The 23,293-nt window shown below is 46.9% G+C and overlaps 2 protein-coding genes and 4 non-coding genes across 6 annotated transcripts; 5 read left to right on the forward strand and 1 right to left on the reverse strand.

The window, feature by feature from the left end:
* Positions 1-1,244: 1,244 nt before the first annotated feature.
* Positions 1,245-7,949, forward strand: rpl7a (ribosomal protein L7a). Its single transcript, XM_063074169.1, has 8 exons — positions 1,245-1,338; positions 2,261-2,419; positions 3,672-3,821; positions 4,182-4,322; positions 5,720-5,799; positions 6,702-6,832; positions 7,286-7,355; positions 7,787-7,949. The coding sequence occupies exons 1-8, from the start codon at positions 1,245-1,247 to the stop codon at positions 7,889-7,891; spliced, it is 930 nt and encodes a 309-aa protein (XP_062930239.1). The 3' UTR covers positions 7,892-7,949.
* On the forward strand, positions 3,995-4,068 carry LOC134360120 (small nucleolar RNA SNORD24). Its single transcript, XR_010021263.1, has one exon. It is a non-coding gene; the product is annotated as a small nucleolar RNA SNORD24 (small nucleolar RNA).
* On the forward strand, positions 5,007-5,083 carry LOC134360117 (small nucleolar RNA SNORD36). The gene has a single exon (XR_010021260.1). It is a non-coding gene; the product is annotated as a small nucleolar RNA SNORD36 (small nucleolar RNA).
* On the forward strand, positions 6,195-6,273 carry LOC134360119 (small nucleolar RNA SNORD36). Its single transcript, XR_010021262.1, has one exon. It is a non-coding gene; the product is annotated as a small nucleolar RNA SNORD36 (small nucleolar RNA).
* Positions 7,138-7,210, forward strand: LOC134360118 (small nucleolar RNA SNORD36). Its single transcript, XR_010021261.1, has one exon. It is a non-coding gene; the product is annotated as a small nucleolar RNA SNORD36 (small nucleolar RNA).
* Positions 7,950-9,245: 1,296 nt separating the features above from the next.
* LOC134359649 (surfeit locus protein 1) lies at positions 9,246-23,079 on the reverse strand. The gene is made up of 9 exons (XM_063073144.1): positions 22,762-23,079; positions 18,353-18,416; positions 17,279-17,406; positions 14,292-14,374; positions 13,410-13,601; positions 12,736-12,808; positions 11,808-11,970; positions 9,991-10,072; positions 9,246-9,433 (listed from the first exon to the last, which is right to left on the reverse strand). The coding sequence occupies exons 1-9, from the start codon at positions 22,801-22,803 to the stop codon at positions 9,367-9,369; spliced, it is 894 nt and encodes a 297-aa protein (XP_062929214.1). The 5' UTR covers positions 22,804-23,079; the 3' UTR covers positions 9,246-9,366.
* Positions 23,080-23,293: the final 214 nt, after the last annotated feature.

The following is a 23,293-nucleotide window of genomic DNA, read 5'->3' on the forward strand; positions in this document are numbered from 1 at the left end:
CTTATCCTCTGAGAAGGAGATGGAGGAAGAGAAGAGGAAAATCACAAATGGACCATGTAAAACTGTGGGCAGGGTGGAAACTGACAGTATAAACCCGAAGGGGTAAGATAAAGGAAATAGTAAATTTTACTGCTGAGAGACAGTGACCTAATTTTCTGTGGTGGGGTCAGATTCAGAATCAAACTGGTTTAATGTCATACACACCAGGGTGTAATGAAATTCCTTGCTCGTCTGAAGCTCACGGTGTACGTGTTAATAATAAGTACAACAATCTCAGCCTCCAGAGCAGAACAACAGATTGGCGCAAAGATAGCGGTGCAGTGAGAAATGATAATATGACAATAACCGAATTACCGAGAGAGATAGAGTTCGAGGACGTGGCAGGTGGACGAGGGGAACTTTGGCCCACGCGAGATCGAGGTAAATTAGTCAGCCCGCCGCAATCCACCCTTTTCAGCCTTTTTGACGACCGCTGAATGAATGGGATGCTGGAAGTTGTGTGTGTAGGAGGTCAGGTCAGCAATTGACTCCTGGGGCGATGGAGGAACACAGCAGGTCAGCCAGCATCTACAGAGGGCACCCTGCCTGACCTCCTGCGTTCCCCCGGCGTTTTGTGTTTTACTCCAGATTTCCAGCATCGACAGTACAGTATCTTCATCAGCACTTCCGCCTTGTGCCTTTCCCTTTAAATTGAACTCTCGCAGCGACATTAAGTAACGCGAGAGCAGGTTCGGGTATTACCCGGCATTCCGCGCTCTCGCCCTCTCTCTTTCTCTTCCCCCCGCCATGGTGAGGCCGCGATCTTTCTTTGTACCGTTCCGAATCCGCCGCCATCGGCGCTTCCTTAGGCGCGTCGCCCTGTCTGGTGCCCCGATGTCCATCGGCAGGCTTCCCGCTCCACCCGCAGTCCGAAATTAGGACGCGATGGTGTGGTGAAGATGAAGTTTGAGGGAGGTTTATGTTTAAATCGGGTTAGGGGGTACCGCCATTTTACAGTTGCGGATGGCCGGCTCCTGCCTGGAGCCCGGGGAAGGGTGGCTAACTCCTGCCCCAACCCGAGGTCCCGGAACGACCGTCTTATTTCCTTGCAGCTGTACCGCGTTTAGTGCAGGTCGAGTCTCGGTGTTTGCGCCGTGTCAGAAACTCCAAGCCCGCATTGCCCAGCGAGAGGGCCCGACGTTGCGGCGATAAGCAATTCAATTTAGTTCACGGTGAAGGGAATAGTTATAAAGTGGGAATGGTTCATGGGGCCTGCGGGTCTGGTGCGTTGCACACGGGGAATCGCGTTGCACAGGTTCCTGGCAGCGGAGGGTGTTGCCACAGGCGGTTGTTTCTCTGGTGAGGTGCCGCATGACGAGTAGAGTTGAATTGGATGGCATAAACACTGGTATTGTTAGTTTCTGGTAAGTTATCAGCTACTGTGATTTGCTTTTGATTGAGGAAAGGTTAATAGATGGCGTCCGGCAATTGGAATTGAGACCATTGGTATTTTTTGATTTTATAGCAATTGTCCAGCGTTGAGTGTAGGCCACAACATTTCTAGACTTGCTGGTAGTCAAAAATGCCATTGTGAACAATGTAGGTAGGAAGGAAGTTAATATCAACCTAGCGAAATGGACAGAAACGCATGAACTTTAATGCGTTTTGTACCAGTAAGCTAAAGCAATATGGAGGCTGCTGTTGTAGAAGGTGCAGGAACAGAACAAGCTGGAGGTCTGAGTACACGATGGTAAAAGTCAGGAGTGTGGTTGAGGAAGCAAGTGATAAGACGTTCAATTTTGGGCTTGTCAGCATTTATAACATCTTGTAGAGGTTTTAAAATTTTGGTCTGGTATCTGGATTAGTGTTTTAATTTTGGTTGCTGCACAGGAAGGATGTGAAGGCTTTAAAGGTAATGCAGAAATGGATTTGTGTATCGTTCCTCCAATGGTTAGATTAGAGGGGCTGGTGTTTATTCTTCAGAATAGATAAGACATATGTTATTTGAGCAGTGGACCGAATGCATTATCTGAGTGTTATTATCTTTGGGCTTGTAAAGAACTAGTGATAGGTTTCAGGGAACGAATGAAGAGAATAAGTGGGGGTGCAGTATCGGGTTAAATTTGGAATGCATCAGCTTCCATTGTGGTCTCTTGAGGGGGAATTGTGATAAACAGTGCACCAGAATGTATTGTGGTTGACTGCTGTGCTGTAATCGCTCCTAATGCCTCTGGAAGTCAAAGCCAATGAGCTGATTTGGATGGCTTTAGGTGTTGGTAAGCTTGCTGTATCATTATCTGTGATTTCTGCCTTTTTCAGCCAAAAGGGAAGAAAGCCAAGGGCAAGAAGGTGGCCCCGGCCCCTTCAGTTGTCAAGAAGCATGAGGTGAAAAAAGTCGTAAACCCTCTTTTTGAAAAGAGGCCCAAGAACTTTGGGATTGGTGAGTTCTGCATTCAGTCAAAAAATCTTAAACACTGGGTAAGATTTGGGTGTGAATGGGAAACTTAAGAGCATTGACAGTGTTGAGCCAACCAAGATTATTGCTTTTTAACCCATTTAGGCCTGTCTTTTCTGAAATCACCAATGTTTAATTGGGTTACCCGAATGGGATGCTTCTTTCTACTGAAGGTGGGAAAAGTTTGCAACTCATTCTGTGAATAAAAACTAGTCAGATTATGTTCTGGGCTGTTTTTGGTTACCTTGGTATTACAGGAATGAGCAGGTTAAGTAACACAAAATGTTGGAGGAACTCAGCAGGTTAGGCATCACCTTTGGAAATCAATAAACAGTGTTTTGGGCCAAGAACTTTCTTTGGGAGGTGCCAGTTTAAAAAGCTGGAGAGGATAGTTAGGAGATGATGTGGGTAGGAAAACAAATGGTTGGAGGGGAAGGAATCTGATGGGGAGAAGAGTGGTCAAGTCCTTATTGACTGTTGGAATAAACATTCTGCTAGTAAAGCTGCTGGCTTTTTGGTCACACCTCCAGTCTTGGAAAGCGCCTAGTTATTGGCAGGGGTTAAATTGTAGTTGGAGTTAAGGGCATCATTCAGTTTAAATTGAAATTTCATAATGTATATTTGCAGTAGTTGAAAGCTCATTGTGTCCTGCTGAAAGGTTTTGGCATGAAACATAGACTGTAATCTTTTTCAAGATGCTGCCTGGCCTGCTGAGTTCCTCCAGGACTTTGTGTGTGTTGCTTGGATTTCCAGCAGCTGCAGATTTTCTCTTGTTTGTTTGTCATTATAATTTCTCCATGTTTTGATAGTAATTTGTTGTCTGTAAAAAGTTGCTTGTAAACCGGAGACATGGGTGGGTGAGGATATCTGAAACTGAAGACATTAAAGGTTTGAAGGCTTGTACTGATTTATTATTATACTGAGATACATTGAAAAGCTGGTCCATGCTGTTCGTACAGTGCAGTGAGATACAATGTGGTAAAACAATGCAGAATAAAGTCTACAGAGAAAGGTAAATAAGGTGCATGATTGTAATTGGGTAGATTGAGGTCAGCTATCTCATCTGCTGGAGAGTGATGACAGGACAGAAGCTGTCTCGAGCCTGGGTCAGATAATGCCTGACGGAAGGGGGAGAAGAACGAATGTCTGCGGTGGGTAGGAGGAGCAGGGGTGTTTGTGTGGGACACAATTACAGCTAGAATGGAGTCCTGGAGTTCACTTGCCATTCTTTCTGCAGGTCAGGATATTCAGCCCAAGAGGGACCTGACGAGGTTTGTGAAGTGGCCCCGATATGTCCGTCTTCAGCGCCAGAGGGCAATCCTGTATAAACGGCTGAAGGTGCCTCCTGCAATCAACCAGTTCGCCCAGGCATTGGACAGACAGACTGGTGGGTCATAGTGTTATAAAAGGCTTTGAAAGATGCCAAAATGAATCGTGTCTGCTGCACATTGCTCTTCCCTTGCCTCAACGTGTGAATTGTTTCTGGGTCTTAAGGAAATTCTTTTTCCTGTTTTCTCAGAGCATGAGGGGAAGGGTCAGTAGGTTGGGAATCTCGGAGTTTGCAGATGATGTAAACAGAATATTTGCTATCTGAGTTTAACGGATGACATTTATCCACCAAGATCGCTGATGCACTCGAGTCCCTCTACCAGCAGCAGCTTGTGAAACTAACACTTGCTTCCTGCCCCCACATTCTCTGCCCCACTCCACCCAAAATATCCTGGTTAATGACGATTCATTTTTGCAGCCACCCAGCTCTTCAAATTGGCACACAAGTACAGGCCCGAGACTAAACAAGAGAAGAAGCAAAGGTTGCTGGCCCGGGCTGAGCAGAAGGCGGCTGGGAAAGCTGACGCTCCCACAAAGAGACCTGCTGTTCTCAGAGCCGGTAAGATGGGTTCCCTGCTTGCTTAACTTGAACTGGCGACGCAGACTCGATGGGCCAGGTGGCTGCTATATCTTGTGGTCTAACTTGTAGTTGACATTGGATATAGAAGTGAATGGCATTCTTGACTAAGGTGTGAGAGGATTGACACTAGTTCACTTGCCTTTCAGTTAGAATAGTTAGAGGGATATTATTGACTAGTATTGGGTATGGTGATGCGATTTCAGGGAGTTGCTTACAGTTAATAGCCATTGTGTACCTTTTATGGTGGACCTGACTTAATTCTTTGTAAGCTCAGCTTCTCGTGCAGCTTCTCTATTATTCCCTGACAATTCCAGTGCACTCTTCCGCTGGTTATCTTCAGTGAGCTTCCTCATTTATTTGTTCTTGTGCCCTAATCTGTATTACTGTGTTCAACCACCACCTCTGTGCTTTTGGACTTGCTCTGGTTGATGTTCTTAATTTTGTTAGGATCCCTCCAACACCTGTCTCTGGTCCTCAACCATTCTAACTTTGTCTCTGGTTCTCTAAATCCACCAACTGCAGTGCATTTACTATTGATGACTTGGGGTTGTATTCCTAGGCTCTGCATTGGTGCTAAGGAAAGTTTACTGTTTTAATCTTTGCTTTTAAGTTCTGTTGCAGTCTCCCTCCAATCTCATTCTTGTGATAACAAATTGGCTAATGTTGCAATGATGTTTGAATTTCTTCACCTGAAGTTCAGCATGTAGATCAAACAAACGAGCTTTTTAACACTGAGCAACAAGCCATGGGTCTTCTCTCTCGCCTTCCTTGTGGATTGAGGATTTTTGTTTTCTAAGGGATTTGGGGATACAAGCAGCAGTTAAATGTATACGAGGGGTGATTGAGAAGTTCATGGCCTACAGTAGAAAGAATGAATTTTAGAAAACCTAGCACATTTATTTTTCAACATAGTCCCCTCCTACATTTACACACCTAGTCCAGTGGTCGTGGAGCATACGTATCTTGGACCTCCAGAAAGTGTCCACGGCAGGGGTGATTGATAGGTTCGTGGCCTGGAGACGAGTTATACAGCTCTTGTTACAGGCATGTGCAGTTCAACTCTTTGAGTGATTATGCAGAAAGTTTGAAGTTAAAAACTCATCTCCTTCTACCTTAGGCCACGAACTTATCAATCACCCCTGCTGTGGACACTTCCTGGAGGTCCATGATCCGTATGTTCCATGACCACTGGACTAAGTATGTAAAAGTACGAGGAGACTATGTTGAAAAATAAATGTGCTAGGTTTTCTAAAATTGACTCCTACCTTAGGCCACAAACTTGACAATCATCTCTGGTAACTAATTGGTGCAGAAAGACTGGACGATTTTGTTGTATACCTGATTCTGTAAGTGTTGCCTTGTCTGTCTTTGTGCAGGTGTGAATACTGTCACCACATTGGTGGAGAACAAGAAAGCTCAGCTGGTGGTTATTGCGCACGATGTTGATCCTATTGAGGTACGCGGTGCACTCCTCGCTCCCTAAATCTAGACCCAATTTGGGCGCCAGGCATAACTATACTGATGACTTCATGCTGCTGGAGATTTTCCCATCTGAGGTGATGGCAAAGCTGTTTCAGAGATGGGCAATCTTTCATTATTTACGGAGGGGCTTTCTTCGATCATCAAGGCTGCTCTGCCCTACACAAAGGATGATCTTACTCCTTGTGTCTCTATTTGTTGAGACTGGGATGAAGATGTTCTCAGTTTTGTTCCTTGTATTTGACCAAGCCAAATTCATAGATTGTGCATACTGGGAGCTGGAAGGTCATCATTGTTGGTGTGGCATGGGGGCTTGACTGGGTCATCAAAATCTCTGCTTCCCTATTCATCTGTTATGCATCAGCCTGGCTAATGTGATGATGAATTTGAATTTCTTCACCTGAAGTTCAGTGTGTAGATCAGAGAAACGAGCTTTTTAACCCTGAGCATCAAGCCAAGGCTGTGCTGTATATCTGATTCAGAGGGACCTTCCCTTTCTTCCTAAACCTTATTTGTTCAGTGTTCCTTCCAGTAGTTTGGAATGAGAGAATTTTCAATTGAAATAAATCCCAGACACTTGTAGCAATGTGTGGGTGAAATGAGAAGTGTCAGTGTGTCAACTTGGTGCTTAAATTCCAAATTCCCACATGGTTCCTGCCTTCCCTGTTCCCAATTTCTTGTTCCTTTATTGCTAGGCATTTCGCTGCCTGAGCCTTGGGTGTAGCTTAAGCTTAATAGCTGAGTTCACTTTAAAACACACCAATTACGCTAAAGGGTTTGACTTTGATAATTTTCTGTGAAATAGAATCTTTTGTGTAAGAGTTGATTAGTCAAGCCAGTACTAATCTCCATTTTCCACTTCCCTGATGCCGCCTCCAGTTGGTTGTGTTCCTGCCTGCCCTCTGCCGTAAGATGGGAGTTCCTTATTGCATTGTCAAAGGCAAAGCCAGACTGGGGCGTCTTGTGCACAGGAAGACTGCCAGCTGCCTCGCTTTTGCACAACTAAACCCGTGAGTAACCTGTCTATTACTGACGATTGGGAGTGGTGTGTCACTTGATCTGTTTACTGTGTTTTCATGTTGATCAGTCAGCAAGAGCTGATCTAATAGTATTTCCAGCATTTGGTGTGATGGTGGGGTAGAGTCCTTTGCAGTTCTTGACCTATTGGTAATGAAGTAAAAATGAATATTGAAAACAATGCCAGAAGGCTTCTTTGAGGGCACCGGCTCTTTGGGGTTTGATTCTCCTCTCCGTTGGCATATAGTACATTAAACCAGGGTGTACAGCTACTTCCTCTAGCTGGGCTGAACCAAGAATGCAATGATGTGCAATGAATTTCTTCACCTGAATAACCATGTGGTATTTTGAGCTTTTTAACCCTGAGCATTTGGTTCATTCAAATGCCTTTCCTAGTGCTCTCATATGTTCCAGAAAATAATGTTTATTTGTCTTCCCACCCCCAGTGAGGACAAGGGTGCAATTGCCAAGCTGATAGAGGCTGTGCGGACAAACTACAATGAGCGATATGATGAGGTATGATCCTGGCTCTGCATCTTTACATTTGGTTATTTTCCCATGGGAAGTTGTCTCCCAGAATGCATTGAAGAGACAAATATTAGCTGAATAATCTTAAACTACCTGTAGGATGGGGATGATTGAGTATCCCTGCCTTGTGTGCAAGGGTTGCAGATAAGAGAGTCCTGGAATATAATGGTTGGAAGAGGTGTGATTGTTAGGAGCCCAATTACTATCAGCTGAGTAACTGGGACATGAAAGACTATCTTGTCTTTTGGACAAAGTCAGACTTTAACTGTAGACCCATAAGAGGGGTGGTGGTTATCCTGTGTGAATCCTGATAGATCTCTGGATCTTTCTGGGATGATGAGGCTAGTAGGACCAGTGTAGTGTCTGCAGAGAAGTTTGGTGCATGATTTGCTAACAATGGCTTCTACCTTCTCTTTCAGATCCGTCGACACTGGGGTGGTGGGATCCTTGGACCTAAATCTGTGGCTCGTATTGCGAAGCTGGAGAAGGCCAAAGCCAAGGAATTAGCAACTAAACTTGGCTAAATTGTGTCGACTGTGCCCATTGTACATAAATAAAAGTAGTCATATTTTAACTTTTGAATTGAGACTATCTTGTTGAACTGAGCTCAGTCTTGGGTATACTATAACTATACAATTTGCCTACTTTCCCTTTTTACACCTGATTAATGTTTATGAAGATTTGTGGTTCATTGTACTGTTGCATAAACATTGCAGCCATCTGCACTTTCACCTTGGTCTTAATCAGGTCAGTCATCAAGGAAGCCTACTTCCTTAGCTTCTGTTTTTGCTGTTTGTGTTCCTACTTCAACTGAAGTTGAAGCACATTTTGATGAAGACTCAAGTTTAAGTACATTTTGGAAGTGTTGAGGAAACATGGCATTTTCATAAGAGTATTTGAATACTAGAGACTTGGATTAAATATCAACACTTGAATAGGTTTCTTTGTGATTGATTTTGTTGCAGGTCTAATGAGTTGACATAACTGCATTTAGCTACTTCATACTGGAGTACCAGATTCAAAAATTTTACTACTGTAATTTAAAGGATATTGGCATTATGGCAGGTAAACGCAGCACCGGCTATTACCCTGCCCAAAGTTCTCCAGTTACGTCACCATTCCTGGTAACTAGGTTTCCTTCCATGTAGCAAAGATGTGCTGCTGGGTTAATGGGACTAATAAAGGATGTTGACATTGCTGGGAATGAACAGTGGATGGAATGATTTGATACATTTTCCTATAGTTTTTGATCCCTGATGTAAACTTTGGAGTTCTGTGCCAAATAATGTTCAACTAAAAGGTAGTCTGATGCATTGATGTCTATCTTCAAGGCATTGGGAAGATGACACCAATTCTTGCCAGTGCAAATCCTTAGTCCACTACCAAGTTGGATTCTTTTTGGTGTGTGCATGCATCCGTGATGATGTCTTTCATGACTTACAAGGCACGGAGAGAGACTGGCGTGCCACTCCTCACAGACATTTTCGCAGTATTTTCCCTTTATTTTACGAGGTCGAGTTGCAATCTTGACACTCAACCCAGCACAGATGGAAAGCGGACCCGACTAGTTTTGAACCTGGGAACCTCTGCTCCTGGGTCTGGCACTAATGTCATTGCGCCACCAGCTGGCTTAGGGTTGGATTATTCTTAAAATCTTACGTGGAAAGATTACTAACAAATATCTACTTGAAAAAGATACCAGGATGGTTTTTTTTTTGTCAAATTTGGACTCGGTGATGCCTGGAAATTGATCTTTGGCTCCTTAAAAGAATTGGTTGCTGTTCTGGGAGCCTCCATGTTACCTAGCACCTTTCTTGTCCATGGTTCCCACAGTTGCCTCATTAGCCATCTTAATCAGTTATAGTGGAAGCAACTCATTGACAAGCCGGAGGGTAATTGCAGTTGGAGAAACTAATTTTATTGGAAATATTAAGTGTGATTAATTGTAACATTTCCATTGGAAGAACCTGGCAAGTAGAATGGAATGCCAAGCCAGCTCTTAGGCAGGGATTTTCCGGATGAACTTCTGGAACCACATATAGGAGGTAGCTGCACAAAGTCCATACCTTTCAAATAAAGAAAAGATTGATAGAAATGAGAGGACAACAGGTTGAAGGTCTAATGATGGATTACTGATGAGGTGTTTAACGGCACAGACATGGAGATGTTCCCACTTGTTGGGAAAAGGAAATTTAAGGAAGAAATATCAGTCAAATCAATAGTGAACCTAAAAAGGAACTTTCTTTTCTTCAACACATTGGGAAAAGGAATTTTCTTTTCTTCAAACCACCCCCCCCCCAAAAAAAAAGACTAGTAAGAACTTAATGACAAAATGCTGGAGAGACTCAGTAAGTTAGGCAGTGTCTGGTGGAGAAATTGATCTTTTGGGTCAAAACCCTTCATCAGGACTATGGGGGGCGGGGGAAGGAATGCAAGCTTGCAGGTTATAGGTGAAAGGTGATCCTATACCCTAAAAGTCAGACCTCCCAGTAACTATTCTGGTAACCTCTGTACTTTTAGGCCATTCAGTATCTACAACTGAAAAGATCAGCACTTGCAATATCTTTGATTGAGATTAGCCCTTTGATGGAGACTCAACCTAGGCTAACAGTCATGGTCTTACCAGGTTAGTATGTACTGCAGGTGTTCATTCCTTAAGGTGACCCGGGTCTGCCCGCCAACAGGGCCTCCAGGGACTGTGCTGTCTGTAAGAAACAGTGTTAAATGTACAAGGACACATATTTCTGCATTATGTGCTCAGATCATCTTAGGTGCACCACCAGCCATCAAGTAGTCTTTAATTTCATCAGAGACTGACTGAGAAAGGAATCCTGCTGCCCCTGGGCTGCCACCATTACTGTCACCCACACCATCCTGCTGGGCTGTTTCCCATCCCACCAGTCAGTGATAAGTTCACGTTGGTCCATTTTGTGAGGAGGAACAAAGAGGCCCCATTTGCTTTTAATAGTGATGGGAAGCAGAGGTCCTCCAAGTACAGATACACAAATCATTAAATGAGCAAAGCAAGGGCTTAAAGGGGCATGGGTTCCTTTTTTAAGAGGGATATAATTAAATAAGGGAAAAGTTATGTTCAGTCAGTACAGAATCTTGGGTGAGATTGCAGGAGTATTTTGAAAAGCTGGCCATCACAATGTTTAAAAAATAAGAGAAACTGGAAAAAGTGCAAGAGAGATTTATTATGATGAAGACACCAGCACTGACAAGAGTTCAGGATGCACTGAGATTACTTGGACTCTCTTCTCGCAAAGACTGATGGTATTACGATGGTGGTCTTAAAATCATGAAGTAATTTGTGGAGATGTTGGAGGCAAAGGTTGTCTTTACATGAGTGAGACGAAACAAAAATAAAACATCCACCAATCCCACTGGTGATGTAGAAGAACATATCTTCATCATTAAATGAAGGGAATGTGCAAATCTCTACTTCCCAGACTGGGTGAGGTGAAATGCATAGATGTATTTGGGTGCTTTATAGGGGAAAGGAAAAGGACTTTTTGATGTGATGTGGAGCCGAAACTCTGGCAAGAACCAGTTGAGCTAAATGGCTGTGAATTCTATGGTCCCACTTGACAATTCCATTAGATGCAGGATGAAGCAAATGTGGGGCCCATAGCGCACAGCAGATTTAACAGCAAAACAACAAGGAAACATAGCCGACACACATTCACACCTTGATACCCATCACAATCTCGCTCGCAGTTGAAGAATAGGTGGCTCTATCTGTTCAGGTGAAATGACTGGCAGGGCTTTTGATGGGCGAGGTGAGTGGCAGCAGGGCTTCTACATCGAGGGGCAACCGCAAAGGTAGACTGGAGCTGATCAGGCCTGGTACCTACCCACCTAGGCCATTCACAGCCAGCGTAACTGTGTGATCAGCCGGACGGAGGAGGAGGAGGGGGTGTTCTGTGCTGCTCTCAGCAATATCAAAGACAGCCACATCCCAAAGGAAAAACATTAAAGGAAGAAAATCACGTGTCATCAAAACTTAAGGCTACCCGAAGCTCTTGTGAATGTCATTTTTGTAAAGTAATTGGTGCACTGCAAGCTCTGACAAACATCAATATCAGAATGACAAGGTCGTTTGTAGGGATAAATAGTAGCCATGGTCTCCAAGAAATACTTGTCTCTTGAATGTGGAGTCTGGGCAACAATAGTGAATACCTGACATTAATACTTCTGTCTAGGCTGAAGCTCTCCCTCAGTCCACCTCCCTTTGACAGTACAGCACTGCCTCCTTTTACCTCTTTCACAATCTGGTGCTCCCTTCAGACTGTGGTTCCAACAGGGCAGCATTCACACAAAACTCCACTCCCAAATGCGCCTTCCCCAACAGAAAGCAGAGAAGAGCTCCCCGAGTCCTGCCCCAGTGACAGACAACACTGAGAGATTTGCCTAATAGCTCGTGACCAACATGCTTACCAAAGTCCGCATCAATGAGGATGGGCTCCGTGTTAGCAATCCGTGCCATTGCCTCTAAGTCCCGGTAATGCCAGCAGTTCTTCTCAACGTCGTTCTGAGGGGTGAACGGTTTGCGCGTTTCAGACAGTCGAATGACCCCAACCAGATCCACCTCATCTGTAATCTGGCAGAGTCAACACATGAATTCCTGAGGATGTGCTTCACAGCTCTTCATAGTTACAGAGCCAAGCTAATGATTTTTCACTGCCGCTGTAGAGAGGGTCCCATTAATAGCCACCCTGTCCACCGGCAGTCTACAATTTGGGCCTAGCTTCCTTGACCTCATGGCCATGCAAAGTCCTGTGGGGAAGGACAGTAGTCTGGAGTTCTGCTACTGGACTTTGAAGGGCTCTGTCTGTTGGGGAAGTGTCTATCACCCCAGGGGGCATCACGAGTGGCACTGGCAACGCCCAGCAATTCCCCAATTGAACCCTAGCCTAATCTCAGGACAATTTACAATGACCAATTAGCCTACCAACTATGGGAGGAAACCAGAGCACCCGGAGGAAACCCACGCGGTCACGGGGAGAATGTACCCAATCCTTACAGGCAGCGGCGGGAATTGAACCTTGATTACCCATGCTGGAAAGAGTTGTGCTAACCACTACGCTACTCTGCCACCTTGACGTAAACAATGTTAACATTACTTTATGTATTGACACTAATAATATTTTGAAATAAAAATATGGTCACAAAAAAAAATCAAACTTTATTCATAATAAAGGAGAAATAATTCCCAAATCTGGACTCTCTCTGCTGGCCAGAGGGGACCCTTTATATCTCCACTGGTTAAAGGTCCTCAGCGGAGTCCATCGACCCACTGAATCCCCTCCCATCGAGGTTTCTACCCAGCCCCCGATACTCCTTTAACGCTCCACCTGCTCCTCACCTGTCCTTTTGTCCTCGTGTCCGGATTGATCTTCCTCTTGGGTACAAAGCCCCTGTTCACAAGAATTCGCACTCTGAAAGGTAAAAAGCACAAGCCCGGTTCAGTTCAGGACGTTCTACTGGCCGTGAGCTCTGCACGCGGTCTGACGCCAAGTGTTCCGTCACCACTCCTGCCGTCCCAGGGCGGAGGAGAACTGTTGGACGGGAAACTTGTACTCGCCACAGTCTGAGCATTCCAGTCAAACTGTGCTAACCCTCTTCGGAGGGTTTGATAGAGGGGGTGCTAAATATACCACATGGGGTCACTGAGCAGCAGAATTCTAATAAAGAAAAATCCCATTACGTGGGCACGACCCTGGCATTGAGCAATCATGAACTGGATACCAGCTTTTCCATAGTAAAAGTTGCCCTTAAAATATTAGATGTTCAATTTTCTCTTAAACTTCCATATAAAATACAAATGATCTCAATTTGAGTTGTGGAAACTTGGAGAAAAACGGAGAGCGTTTGTGGCTTCTGACCTCTTGGACTCGGTCTGAGGGTCTCCTCATGTTCCTGTGCAGGGACAGAGGGTCTTCCTGCTGTTGCAGTTTAATAGATTCAAGGGGCTACATGGCTTCCCCTTGCCACTTCCGACACTTGGGAGCACGGGGAGCAGCTGTCCCTCTGACCTACCCCAGATCTGTGCAGTCAAACGGTGTGATCACGTTGGCGCCGCTTTCTCCGCTGGAAGTCAGGCGCCCCGCCTCCCGTGCCTCCCTGTCGGGGTCCACCAGTGACCGGGGCATGATGTAGAGCTCCGTGGAGTGGTCAAACCTCCCGCGTACCCGCACCCGCCGGTACTCCAGCTTCTTCACTTCCAGTCCGCTGCGGGGCACAACGCACAACGGTGAGAGCTCGTGTAACCACGGAAACAGCACTAATAAAATAAGCCGCAATTCTAAACCTGGGACCCAACCAATTACTCATCAGCACAACAGGTCAGTGCACTCTCTCTGGTCCTTTGGATTTAGAGATATTGAAAGAATAATTAACGTGCGAACTGTTGAAAGTCAAAGTTACTTCAAGGGCAAAGGGTCAGAGTTCACCCCTACTCAAGGGCAGGAGATGGCGTTACTCCCTGTCACAACTCAGAATTACTTAGTGGGCAAAGCATCAATCATATTTTGGGGTCGAAGGTTAGTTAAGTGGAAAGCATAAAGCTACAAACCTGAAATAATAAGAGGTGGTGCCTGAGATAGTCAGTGGGCCCAGCAGCTTCTGGGGAGAACAGAGTTGCCATTTCCTGGTTTTTCTGACGGAAGGTCATCAACCTGAAATGTTCACTGCTCCTCTCCCCATGGTTGCTGCCTGATCTGCTGAGTATTTCCAACATTTCCTGTTCTCAATTTCAAAGTCAAGTTTTCCTTTCAGCCAGGGATGGGGAGGAGCAGGGTAAGTGTTACGCCAGGGAAGGGGCAGCATGGGTCAGTGTCACTCTGGGGGTGAGGGCAGGGCGATGACGGGGGAGGGTTTAGTGTTCTGTCATGGAAGGAGGATGCTGTCCATTTTACTTACTCCACGGGAAGAGGCACGGGGTCCGAGTGGCTTCTTTCTTTCAGTTCGTCGATGAGCTGCAGCTTCCATTTCCGACGTTGAACCTACGGGAAGGGAAGGGTGAGGGTGAGGGTATCAGAGAGGGACGTGCAACCCCATGCAGCAAGACAGGGGCTTGGTCGCGCACAGGGAACCGAGTGGAGTGGGGCAGTGACGCTGGGACAATGGAACATCTCAATACCCTTCTCTGGTTGCCTTCCAGCAGGGGAATGTCAGCAGGAATTAGTCATACTGTTCGACCCAGATCTTCCACCTCCACAGTCATCCTTAATCACAGCTGGCCTCACAGTCACCGAGACTGCACGCAGAACACCGAACCCCATCCCCATCCCAGACACTTCACAATGACTTCCTGCTCCAGTCTGCTCCCAGGTTCCCACAATAAGCACAGACTCCTGCCAATCACTGCCGACACCCACCCCAATCCTTGACCCCCTCACAGTAAGAGCTGACTGGCAATTTTTTTTTAAAACATAGTGGGATTCATCAATACCTGTGTGTCCTTGCACACAAAACCAAACGTGCAGATGCAGACAGCAATTAAGATCAATGGCAGTGCTTGTAAGAGGATTTGAGTGCAAGAGGAGAGACACTTCCTGATGAGGCTGTATACATTTCCTATGCCCTGCCCCAGAAGGGCTCCATTTGTGATCGAGCAGGGGATCGCAACCTGGGGTTTTCACAGCAGGAGGTGAAAAAGGCGAATGGTATGCTGGCATTTATAGCAAGAGGATTCAAGTACAGGAGCAGGGAGGTTCTACTGCAGTTGTACAATGCCTTGGTGAGACCACACCTGGAGTACTGTGTGCAGTTTTGGTCCCCTAATCTCAGGAAAGACATTCTTGCCATAGAGGGAGTACAAAGAAGGTTCACCAGATTGATTCCTGAGATGGCAGAACTTTCCTATGACGAAAGACTAGATCAACTAGGCTTATACTCGCTGGAATTTAGAAGATTGAGGGGGGATCCAATTCGAAAGGGATTGGACAGGCTAGATGCAGGAAGATTGTTCCTGATGTTGGGAAAGTCCAGAATGAGGGGTCACAGTTTAAGGATAAAGGGGAAGCCTTTTAGGACTGAGATGAGGAAAAACTTCTTCACACAGAGAGTGGTGAATCTGTGGAATTCTCTGCTACAGGAAATAGTTGAGGTCAGTTCATTGGCTATATTTAAGAGGGAGTTAGATATGGCCCTTGTGGCTAAAGGGATCAGGGGGTATGGAGAGAAGGCAGGTACAGGGTTCTGAGTTGGATGATCAGCCAAATGGCCTACTCCTGCACCTATTTTCTATGTTTCTATGACCCCTTGCTGAATGGTATTGGTCCAAGGCATAAAAACAGTTGGGAACACCTGACAGAGGGAGGGAAGTTAAGATTCACTGGACTGATTCCTGAGATGGCGACGGAGTAGTGAGCAGGTCCAGGCCTGCACTCTCTGGAGTTTAGGAGAATCTCAGAGATGATGCTGTTGAAACGTGCAAAATTACTGTGGGGCCTGACGGGGAGGATGTTCCCCTGGTACCGAGTTCCCAAGTACCTGGTCTCAACTGGGAGAAGATTTTTCTTCATCCAGAAGATGGTGAGTTAGTGGAGCTCTCTAACCGAGAGGGCTGCGGGAGTGCAATCACTGAGAATGATCAAGGTAGAGGTTGACAGATTTTTAAATTTTAAGAGAAACAAGGACTAAGAGTGCCGAGCAGTGGTAAAAGATAAGCTATGCTCCACAGGATGAGTGTGAAGGGCCAGAGCAGAGAATGGGAGCCATTCTAGGGCAGGAGGGTCAGGGGAAGCAGTGTGGGTGTTAATGTCCCTGACTGGTGAGGAGAAAGGGTCGGGAGCTCCTCCTGATGAGGGGCCCGAGATCTGATACATTAACCTCCTCTTTCCACAGAGGCTGCCTGAGCTGCTGAGAGTTTCCAGGTTACTTCAGGTTTCCAGCATCTGCAGTTGTTCGACTTTTGTCAGCCATGATCTGATTACACGGTGGAGCAAGGCTCCTGCCTCTATTTCTCATGTTTTCTGACCCGCCACCTCAGCACTGCCACCAGCCCAAACCCAGTGTCCCTGGAACCATCCCACAGTAACAGCAGAAACCTCCCTCAGCTCCATTCAGGGCCCCAAACAGTCCCTCCAGGTGAGGCAGCGCATCACCTGCAAATCTGTCGGGGTCGTCTATGGCGTCTCACGCTCCCGATGAGGCCCCTCCTCACCGGTGAGACCCCTTGCAAGTTGTGGGACCACTCGATCGAGCAGCTCCGCTCCATCTGCCAAAAGCAGAACTTCCCATTCCCATTCTGACGTGTTGGTCCATGGCCTCCTCTCGTGCCATGATGAGGCCACGCTCAGGGTGGAGGAGCAACACCTTATATTCCGCCTGGGTAGCCTCCAACCTGATGGCACGAGTATCGGTTTCTTCTTTTGGTAAAAAAAAATTCCCTCCCCCTCCCTTCTTCATTTTTCCACTCTGGACTTTTTACCCTTTCTCACCCGCCTATCACCTCCCCCTGGGTCCCCTCCTCCTTCTCTTTCTCCTACGGTCCACTCTCCTCTCCTATCAGACTCCTTCCTCTCCAGCCCTTTACCTTTCCCACCCACCTGACTACACCTTTCACCTTCCAGCTAGCCTCCTTCCCCACCCCCCTCCTTTTTATTCTGGTATCTTTTCCTTCCTTTCCTGTCCTAATGAAGGGCCTCGGCCTGAAACGTTGACTGTTTATTCATTTCCATGGACGCTGCCTGACCTGCTGAGCTCCTCCAGCATTTTGTGTGTGTTGCTTTGGATTTCCAGCGTCTGCAGAATCTCTCGTGTTTATGAGAAACTCCACCTGATTCCTGACCCCCGCCCCAACAGCTGCTGAAACTCAGCCTAAACCACAAAGAGTTTCCCTTAACCCCCGCCCCTTGTACACCTGGCCCAGACCGTGAGCGTACACCAAGCTGCTGTGATACCTGCCAGGTTCCAAGACCAAAGGTGGCAACCGGGATCAGAAGCAGGGTCCACTTCAGGAAGGAATCCTCCGTGCCCTCGGAAATGGTTTCCGTGGAGCTGTGTGCCACATGATGCCTCACGACAGTCCCTGAATGATAAACACAGTCCAGGGTAAAAGCAGTGTCTGGGAACTGAGCTTCAACAGCTCCAAAACTGAACAGGTCTTCCCAAGATGAAGGGCTCTACGGAAAGGAGTCATGTGCTTGGGATAACGGTTGATCGACTGAAACACACTACAATGCAGGAGCCCATTCGGCCTATAGAGTTTATGTCAGCCCCCCCACCAGTCTCATTTACCCACTTTCTTTCCCCTGCAGTAGATTTTCTCTCACATGCCCATCAACGCCCCAACACTCTTATCATTTACTTTGGCTGTGAGTTCTCCCTAACCTATTTCCCTTCCAGTATGAACACGTTTGGGAGTCGAGAACCCAGAGCAGCCTGGGAAAAGCCATACTGTCACACGAAGAGCATGCAACTGCACGGAGACCGCACTCGGGGTCAGGGTCACGGGCGGGGCTCCTGGAGCGGTGGGGCAGCAGCACTACCCGCTGTGCCACCCCATCGAAGGGACGCAGAGCAACGTCCCTCCGGGAGGCTGGTGACTGATAGGAACTCATTGAATCTCTGTGGTGGTGCCGGGCTCTGGGGGAAAGTGGAGCTGAAGTCAGTGACCGGGGGAGCTTGGCGAATGGTCAGGCTGGCTCAAGAGACCACAGAGCTGACTTCTGCCTCTACTTCTTGATGTACCCTCCTCATCCCCATTCAGATCCACCCCCCCCACCCCCTCCCCATCTCCCACCTCCAGCCTCACAGCCCGTGGAGATTCTGAAAAGTTTTAGTCGCTGCATTCTGCTGTTATTTACCTACGCCCAAAGCCCTGGAGTTACCTCCCTAAATCCCTTCACTTTAAGATTCCACTTAAACACGGTGTCTGCACTAACATTTGGTCATCTTTCCTAACTCCTCTGCACTATGTTAGAAGCAACACGTTACAAGACTCCTCCTTGCTTGGATGTATGGTGCTTGCTTACCTTTCGCCTTCCCCCTAGCAAAGTGGCCATTACTGATGGCTTCTGCTGAGCGATTCTTCAGTACCTGTGGAATAAAAAAAAAAGAACTGAAGAAAGCCTGAGACCAGTACCTTTGCTCAACTCTCCATCCTCACGCTCATGGTCGGTAAGACCAAAGGACTGGTTGAGGACTTCAGAAAGGGTAAGGCGAGGGAACACCCGGACCGAGTGAGCAATTTCAAGTTCCTGGATGCCAACATCTCTGAGAATCTAACCTGAACCCAACATATCGATGAAACTATAAAGAAGCTAAGACAGTGGCTATAACATGGAAAATGAAATACAATGTTGGAAAATGCATGCTCATGCACTTTGGTAGAAGAAATAAATGTGCGGACTATTTTCTAAACGGGGAGAAAATCCAGGAATCTGAGATGCAGAGGGACTTGGGACTACTTGTGCAGAACACCCCAAAGGTTAACTTGCAGGATGAGTCAGTGGTGAGGAAGGCAAATGCCAGGTTAGCATTCATTTCAAGAGGTCTAGAATACAAGAGCAGGGATGTGATGCTGAGGCTTTATAAGGCACTGGTGAGGCCTCACCTTGAGTATTGTGAACAGATTTGGGCCCCTCATCTTAGAAAAGATGTGCTGGCATTGGAGAGGGTGCAGAGGAGGTTCACAAGGATGATTCCAGGAATGAAAGGGTTATCATACGAGGAACATTTGATGGCTCTGGGTCTGTACTCGCTGTAAGTTAGAAGGAAGAGGGGCGATCTCATTGAAACCTTTCAAATGTTGAAAGGCCTAGACAGAGTAGATGTGGAAAGGATGTTGGGGAGGTCTAGGACAGCCTCAGGATAGAGGGGATCCATCTAAAACAGATGTGGAGGAATTTCTTTAGCCAGAGGGTGGTAAATTTGTGGAATTTGTAACTAGAAGGCTGCTGTGGGTGTATTTAAGGCAGAGATTGATTGGTTCTTGATTGGACATGGCACCAAAGGTTACGGAGAAAACGCCGGGGAGTGGGGCTGAGGAGGGGAGAAAAGTATCAGCCATGATTGAATGGTGGAGCAGGCTCGATGGGCCTGATGGCCCAATTCTGCTCCTATGTCTTATGTACTGTGGACAACATTCTGACTGGTTGCATCACCATCTGGTATTCGGGGGGCTGGGTGGAGGGCTACTGCACAGGATCAAAATAAGCTGCAGAGAGTTGTAAACTTAGTCAGCTCCATCATGGGTACTAGCCTTTGTAGTATCCAGGACAAGGACATCTTCAAGGAGCGATGCCTCAAAAAGGTGGCATCCAACATTAAGGACCCCCATCACCCAGGACATGCCCTCTTCTCATTGCTACCATCGGGAAGGAGGTACAGGAGCCTGAAGGCTCACACTCAGTGATTCAGGAACAGCTTCTGCCCTCTGCCACCTAATTTCTGAATGGACATTGAACTCATAAACATCATCCAACTACTTTTTTTTGTTTTTTTTGCACTACTTATTTAATTTTACTATATAATATACATTCATTCACACTGTAATTCAGGTTTTTTTTCTCTATTATGTATTGCATTGTACTGCTCCCACAAGTTAACAAATTTCACAACATGCGCTGGCCCTGGTGATATTAAGTCTATCCTGATCCTTTCCTCTCATACTGATTCCACGTGCTCGAGTCTGGAAAGAGGCCATTCAGCCCATCATCGTGGTGTGTCTCTTTGAAAACCTGCAGGACATGAAGTGGTTCAAGTGGTAGAGTTGTTGTGTCACACCTCCAGTCCCCCTGGGTTTCAACCCTGACCTCCTGTGCATCTTGTCACTGTGACTGGACGGGACCCCCTCCCCCCAGCTGTTCAGCTCTCCTCTCAATCCTTGCTTGACATAAACTGTCCTTAGTGGGCGGGTGAGAGTTGGGGTCTGGGTGGGTTGATGGGAACGTGGGAGAATAAACGTGTGGTTGTTGATCAGGGCAACTCAGAGGGCCTGGGGTTTCTATTTCCACACTGTGTTTCTCCATAGCTACTTACGGCACCAAAAATGTCACATTGGGAAGCTTGGAAAGCTAATCACGTTCTCCCAATGAGAACCTTTCACCAAACCTGGAGGAATACAGTGACAACCCCAATGACACAGCTGAGCCCTGATGGTACACAGTGACGGATCTGTCCGCAACAAGTCTAGTCTAGTGGCATGCAGTGACAGACAAGTATCTACCAGAGCTGCATCCATGCTGTGAAACGTCATCAAGGCTGTACCCCTGTGACATACAGAATCAAATGTGTATCCATCCCTGCGACCCCTCATATTGACTGGTATGGGAGCACCTATGCCCTGAAACTGAAAGTCCTATAAAAAGTAGTGGCTACGGCCCAGTCCATCACAGGTAAAGCCCACCCTACCACTGAGCACATCTACACGGAGCGCTGTCGTAGGAAAGCAGCATCTATCACCGGGGACCTCCACCACCCTGGTCATGCTCTCTTCTCTCTGCTGCCATCAGGACGAAGGTACAAGACCCCACACCTCCAAGTTCAGGCACAGTTATTTCCCTTCAACGATCAGGCTCTTGAAGCAAAGGAGATAACTTCACTCACCCCATCACTGAACTGTTCCCACAACCTATGGACTCACTTTCAAGGACTCTTCAGCTCATATTTGCGATACTTATTGCTTATTTTTTGTATTTGCAGTTTGTTGCCTTTTGCACACTGTTTGTCTGTCCTATTGGGTGTGGTCTTCCATTGATTTATTATGGTTATTGGATCTATTGAGTATGCCTGCATGCAAATGAATCTCGGGCTTGTATATGGTGACATATGTACTTTGATAACAAATTTACGCTGAATTTTCATATAAATTTGCTGATGACACAAAAGTTGGAGGTGTTGTGGATAGTGTGGAGGGCTGTCAGAGGTTACAGCGGGACATTGATAGGATGCAAAACTGGGCTGAGAAGTGGCAGATGGAGTTCAACCCAGATAAGTGTGAAGTGGTTCATTCTGGTAGGTCAAATATGATGGCAGAATATAGTATTAATGGTAAGACTTTTGGCAGTGTGGAGGATTAGAGGGATCTTGGGGTTCGAGTCCATAGGACACTCAAAGCTGCTGCACAGGTTGACTCTGTGGTTAAGAAGGCGTACGGTGTATTGGCCTTCATCAATCGTGGGATTGAGTTTCGGAGCCAAGAGGTAACGTTGTAGCTATATAGGACCTTGATCAGACCCCACTTGGAGTACTGTGCTCAGTTCTGGTCGCCTCACTACAGGAAGGATGTGGAAACCATAGAAAGGGTGCAGAGGAGATTTACAAGGATGTTGCCTGGATTGGGGAGCATGCCTATGAGAATAGGCTGAGTGAACTCGGCCTTTTCTTCTTGGAGCGATGGAGGATGAGAGGTGACCTGGCAGAGGTGTATAAGATGATGAGAGGCATTGATCGTGTGAATAGTCAGAGGCTTTCTCCCAGGGCTGAAATGGCTGGCACGAAAAGGCACAGTTTTAAGGTGCTTGTGAGTAGGTACAGAGGAGATGTCAGGGTTAAGTTTTTTTACACAGGGAGTGGTGAGTGCGTGGAATGGGCTGCCAGCATCGGTGGTGGAGGTGGATACGATAGGGTCTCTTAAAGAGACTCCTGTATAGGTACATAGAGCTTAGAAAAATAAGGGCTAAGGGCAACCCGAGGTAATTTCTAAGGTAAGGACATGTTCGGCACAGCTTTGTGGGCCGAAGGGCCTGTATTGTGCTGTAGGTTTTCTATGTTTCTATGTAAGTATTAGTAAAATGCAGGAGGCTGGGAAGAATGGATTTCACCTGGGGAATTTAATAAAGTGAACTCTTGCACTGTGAAAGCAGCTTTACACCAGGCAGTGAACAGTTCAGCTCTGTGTAGGAGAGGATGCCCGACATAGTGGTCACTGTGTACGTGAATGAAGTATGTTAGGCGTTTCAGTGAGATACAGAACATACCTACCTACTTTGTACATGCTATCACTGCAGTGATGCAGAACGCACATAGGAGTTTTTGGTTCAAATGAGTAAATTATAAACAGATGTAGAATGGGGAGCCAGGCTCCACCATCTGAGGAACCATGACAGGCCTGGACAAAGAATACTCGGTGTTACTAACAACACACACACAAAAGTTGCTGGTGAACGCAGCAGGCCAGGCAGTATCTATAGGAAGGGGTACAGTCGACGTTTCGGGCCGGGACCCTTCGTGTGGCGGAGTGGATGAAGAGTTTATTAACCAGCACTGGGTGTAACTGGGGCGACAGGTAATGAGAGCCCCTGGGGACAGTGAGTGAAATATTCAACGCCGGCAACAGTCACACTGCGCAGCGAGGAAGACCTCGATGATGGGCGGCAGGCAGCTCGCAACCCGAGGTTCCCCACCCTCACCCCCAGACACAGGACAGGACAGGACTCACCACGGACCCGAAGAGCCGCGACCTCCGGAGCAGCAGAAACATCCTCTCGAGGAACCGGAAACACGGCCACGGTTCCGGGTTGCAGCCGCCGACCACGCCGGGAGGAGCTCCGTGTGTGCGGGAGGCAGGGACCGGGACCGGGATCGGGATCGGGAGCGGGAGCAGCCCGGCCGTCTCCGGAAACAGAAATACTCCGTCTCGGGCAGCGTTCAACAACGCCTACCCCTCTGCCCAGTTTAAATCCCAACCCCGGGGCTCTGTTAACCACGCTTTGTCCATTTTGTAAATTAATGAGCGTCGCAGTCCTGACATTTAAGAAGTTCATCCGGACAGGAGATGCAGCCTGGGGTACATTATTTTTTAACAAAAGGAGTTGATACCTAACCACGGACAACCAGAGGACGCTCAAATCTCAGATCAGATCCTCTAAAACAGAATGAGTGAATCAGGCACAATGCTTTCTATTGATCATTGTTCGATTCCCATAGCGATCCAGTGTTCAATGATCAAGTTCAATTGCTTTTTCACATCC

The sequence above is a fragment of the Mobula hypostoma genome, chromosome 21, assembly GCF_963921235.1.
Source record: "Mobula hypostoma chromosome 21, sMobHyp1.1, whole genome shotgun sequence".
Lineage (NCBI taxonomy): Eukaryota > Metazoa > Chordata > Chondrichthyes > Myliobatiformes > Myliobatidae > Mobula > Mobula hypostoma.

What these genes read in the sequence shown, in the direction of transcription:
- rpl7a (XM_063074169.1), top strand. Translation starts at nt 1,245, where the DNA reads ATGGGGCCTGCGGGTCTGGTGCGTTGCACACGGGGAATCGCGTTGCAC. An exon ending in ACCTGCTGTTCTCAGAGCCG is followed by an intron (nt 4,323 to 5,719) that starts GTAAGATGGGTT and finishes GTCTTTGTGCAG; the next exon opens with GTGTGAATACTGTCACCACA. An exon ending in ACGATGTTGATCCTATTGAG is followed by an intron (nt 5,800 to 6,701) that starts GTACGCGGTGCA and finishes TGCCGCCTCCAG; the next exon opens with TTGGTTGTGTTCCTGCCTGC.
- LOC134359649 (XM_063073144.1), bottom strand. Translation starts at nt 22,803, where the DNA reads ATGTTTCTGCTGCTCCGGAGGTCGCGGCTCTTCGGGTCCGTG. An exon ending in CCCGTGCCTCTTCCCGTGGA is followed by an intron (nt 13,602 to 14,291) that starts GTAAGTAAAATG and finishes TGTGCCCCGCAG; the next exon opens with CGGACTGGAAGTGAAGAAGC. An exon ending in ACACGAGGACAAAAGGACAG is followed by an intron (nt 11,971 to 12,735) that starts GTGAGGAGCAGG and finishes TGACTCTGCCAG; the next exon opens with ATTACAGATGAGGTGGATCT.